Source organism: Rutidosis leptorrhynchoides, chromosome 5 (assembly GCF_046630445.1).
Source record: "Rutidosis leptorrhynchoides isolate AG116_Rl617_1_P2 chromosome 5, CSIRO_AGI_Rlap_v1, whole genome shotgun sequence".
Lineage (NCBI taxonomy): Eukaryota > Viridiplantae > Streptophyta > Magnoliopsida > Asterales > Asteraceae > Rutidosis > Rutidosis leptorrhynchoides.
In genome coordinates this window covers 8,318,583-8,322,275 of record NC_092337.1, presented here as the reverse complement: position 1 = coordinate 8,322,275, position 3,693 = coordinate 8,318,583, and the positions used below count along the sequence as shown (strand labels likewise).

At 33.8% G+C, this 3,693-nt stretch overlaps 1 protein-coding gene across 1 annotated transcript; it reads right to left on the bottom strand.

Moving 5' to 3' along the window:
* Window positions 1-500: 500 nt before the first annotated feature.
* Window positions 501-3,268, bottom strand: LOC139848396 (5'-adenylylsulfate reductase-like 4). The gene is made up of 4 exons (XM_071838131.1): window positions 2,825-3,268; window positions 2,127-2,314; window positions 1,546-1,670; window positions 501-1,186 (listed from the first exon to the last, which is right to left on the bottom strand). Exons 1-4 carry the CDS (start codon window positions 3,047-3,049, stop codon window positions 822-824), a joined length of 903 nt encoding a protein of 300 aa, XP_071694232.1. The 5' UTR covers window positions 3,050-3,268; the 3' UTR covers window positions 501-821.
* Window positions 3,269-3,693: the final 425 nt, after the last annotated feature.

Sequence of the window (3,693 nt, the reverse complement as noted above, 5' to 3'; positions counted from 1 at the left end):
GATGGTTCCTAGTTTAAATATGGACAGTGAGGAGCAAATCGAAGAGGTCGTTGCTCTTGTCATTGGATGAGCAATCACCATCGGCGGGCATCATAATGATAAAGAATTTAAGGAACATATTCACTCCAAAATCATAATGATTTGGGTCCTAAAAACCCCTAACAACATTCTTGTGGCAAAAATTGATCAGGAGGGGTTAAATACTTAAATGACAACATCATCGACAAATCAATCTGCTGAACGTAAATAAAACAATAAGATGTTGGTTGGGAATATGGAGTTTTACTAGATCCAAACAATAGTATTCAACTCGAAGCACAATCTCAAGAATGATCATATAACTGTGAATTTGAAATATACAAGAAGTTACCAACAAACCATGTCTGTGTGGCCAGCTCATTGTATCATATGTGGCCCTGACTATCGGCCAATGTGATGACAACATTTTATTCATTATAGTAAGCTATTCATCAAAGAATCTAAAACATGATACATAACAGAGCTTGCGTACAAGTGGCACGAAAATAATTCCTAATTTATTCAACATTAATACTATTACTGATATACATATACAGACAGACTTGCAGAGTGTTTATCATTTACAAATACATGTATATGAATATCTAGATATTCAAATATATATATATAGCATTGATACATGTCTTCTCTCATTTTCTTCAATGAACACACACATTATGTAATCTATAGTACACAGAACCTGAAGCAAGTTACTTCATAACAACAATTAGAACAAAACTTTGGTACCATGAAAGGATGATGTCACATTATGAAAGACATCTAGATCTAGCACCCAACCCAAACTAGTGCTTACGTTCATGAAAGAAACCAAGTCCCATGCAACCCGTAAGTGAACTGAACAACTGTATGGCTCGGCTTAAATAAGCAAAAGGATGCTCCCACAAGCTCCTAATTTGAATGTTCAAAAACTGTGTTCTCCGTGCGTATTGAGCAGATGTGATGATAAAAGGATAACTTATGTAAAGTGATCTAAATATGACAAATATAGTGGCTAACGCCAGGTATGTCTCATGCCGAAGCAAATTTTCAGGCGATTTTGCCCATGTAAACGGGCACGTCTCTGGCTCAGTGGTGTTGACTTTTTCGCATGCTACAACAGTGTCCATGTTGTCAAGGGATGTTTTGTCAACCACGTCAGCTTTTATACCTGTGCCCACATAAATAAAAACTTACCATTTTAAACAAATCGATTTGAAACAGAGACATCTCTTTAGTAGGTCAATAAGGTGTTGGCCGAACCGCAAACACCTTTTTGTCCGTTTTAAATATGTGAAAGTAAAAACAGTGTTTATATGATGATTGCAATAACAAAATCATTAAAATCACAATCCTTGAACAAAATAACTTATTGTCTAACTTAGACAGTTCACAAATGTATGCACTAGAACAAATTTTAGCCCACTATGAACTCATTTGACTAGTCCATCTTTAAGTAAATTGACCCATTCATAAGTAAACAGGTTGAAAGTGACACCTACATCAATATTTCATTAAAAAGCTGTGTACCTGTAACACTCGTATAAAAGGTCACAAGGGAATTCAGAGTCCGAGAGCCATGATAACGAGCGCGCATTGTTGAATTTATAACAAACAGAGTAGGGAATCCATTAACTCCGTACTTTGAAAGGACGCTACAAATAAAAAATTTAGAGTTAGTCTTATTATATGACATACATAATAGTAGATGTTTATATTGGTACCCAACTACCCATTCATGGCTTCTCAAACAGGGTAGGTTTTTTGTCGCACAAATCATCGATTCACAAACAACTATACATGAGACTACAAGAAAGAGGTGGCAAAGTAGGCATACACGTCAGAACAGGTACTTTATGACTCGATAACTAACAAGTCAAATATCCAATGACCAAGTGAAGGCTGCATATCAAGGCACTAGCCACGAAAATCCAACTTGATTTCAAATTATACTAGTTAAATAAGTAATCTAATTATGTGAGTTGAATGGTTTAGGAGGCCTAAAGTTTACATCTTTCCTCCTGTTTCCTTTTAAGTAATGGTAATACATTCATCAGAACCTACCAAACAGTATATGGATCAAAGTTGCCACCTTTAAATTATACACAAACCTTGGCTTCACGACAGATTCTTCAATTGCAAAATGAGGAATGGAAGGATATAATGAAGACATTGCAGATAAACTTGGTCTAAGAATCATAGAGAACCGGCACCATGATGCATAGAAGAGTACAGCAACATAATCATGAGTGTTTGTATCAATTATACTTAATGCTTTCTGCAAAGACGTCTCATCTCCCTTCAAAAGAAAGGTAAATGTCATTAGTATTGCATCCAGAACAACAATTTTTAAAAAAATTATGAGAAGAAATGAGTATGTAACCATGGGTCCAATGTCATTATAGCATGAACACACAAATGCAACATTTGGCTTAACATATAACTTACGTAAAATGTTTAACTATTATAGTTATACTTATACCTATGTGCTATACTATCCTCTCCACTAAAATAATAATCTTGTGGACCATGAATGTAAACCAGACTTATTATAATTTTAAATTCAGCATCCAGCTTAAACGATCCGATTAGGAACCATTGTCAAGGCCATTAAGCACAACTAAATTTGTTTGACCATAAAATTTGAGTTCCTAAAAGCCACTCAGCATTGAATTAATCAAAAGGTAAGCAAGATTGAATCATGTAACCTCTAAATCATGCATAAAACATAAACATATACTCTATTTTAATTTGAACAACAACTGTTACACAAAATCATAAATGTACGCATATGTGAGTGTGTAACTACCTCAATAACACCAAGATGATAATCAATTCCACTCAATTGACAAATCGAATCTTCAAATCCAAGGATCGAATCCTGAATTGATCTCGTAAGGCAAACTGAATTTGAAACCCTAGAAAGCTCATCGGCGCAAGTTAGGATACCAAAACTAGCTAATAGAATAAACACACTACTCAAAACCCTAATTGGATTCATGGATATTATTGATCTAGATATACACATATACATATAGATACACTAATATCAGTTAAATTCATACAATAAAATTACGAAGCAGAATGCCTTGAAAATTTGATGATAGAGTGAGCCTGAGGCTCAAATAACTTGCAATTAATATGCATATAAGCAAATTACAATTTTTTGAAAAAAAGTTCAGAAATTTGTATTGAATCTTTCATTTGATGAATACTGTATAAATAAAAATAAAAATAAAATTTAATAATTTTTGGATTTTTACAACTCCAAGGAGAAGATGATGATTACAGTGTGTTTTTAACTGTTATTACGAAAATGGACACCTACTATTTTCAGTTATCATATAAAAGCCCCTTAACTATACAAGAATGACAATTGAATCATTTTAAAAAGTTGAAATTTATAAATATCGATACTACATTATCAATTATCAATTAATATAATATTTGACAACGTTGTGAATTCTGAGATTGGGGTTACTACTTTGGATATGTACCGGTTTTTGTCGTCAAGTTTAGGGGGATTGGCTACGTGTTCTAACTTAGACGTAGTTAAAGGTGGTTTTGATAGTGCAGAAGTTGCGGAGCTTCCTGTTTTATACGTTTATGCTCATAAATTTAGGATCATTCATGAGACTTTGGGTTTTACTGGGTTGGGATGACATGCATATTGGTAAG

Bases quoted from the DNA above. Each gene is read 5' to 3' on its own strand.
- LOC139848396 (XM_071838131.1), bottom strand. From the start codon at position 3,049: ATGTATATGTGTATATCTAGATCAATAATATCCATGAATCCAATTAGG. The intron at 2,315-2,824 runs GTAGTTACACAC...TTTCTTTTGAAG, and splicing joins ATCATCTTGGTGTTATTGAG to GGAGATGAGACGTCTTTGCA. The intron at 1,187-1,545 runs GTACACAGCTTT...ATGTGGGCACAG, and splicing joins CTTTTATACGAGTGTTACAG to GTATAAAAGCTGACGTGGTT.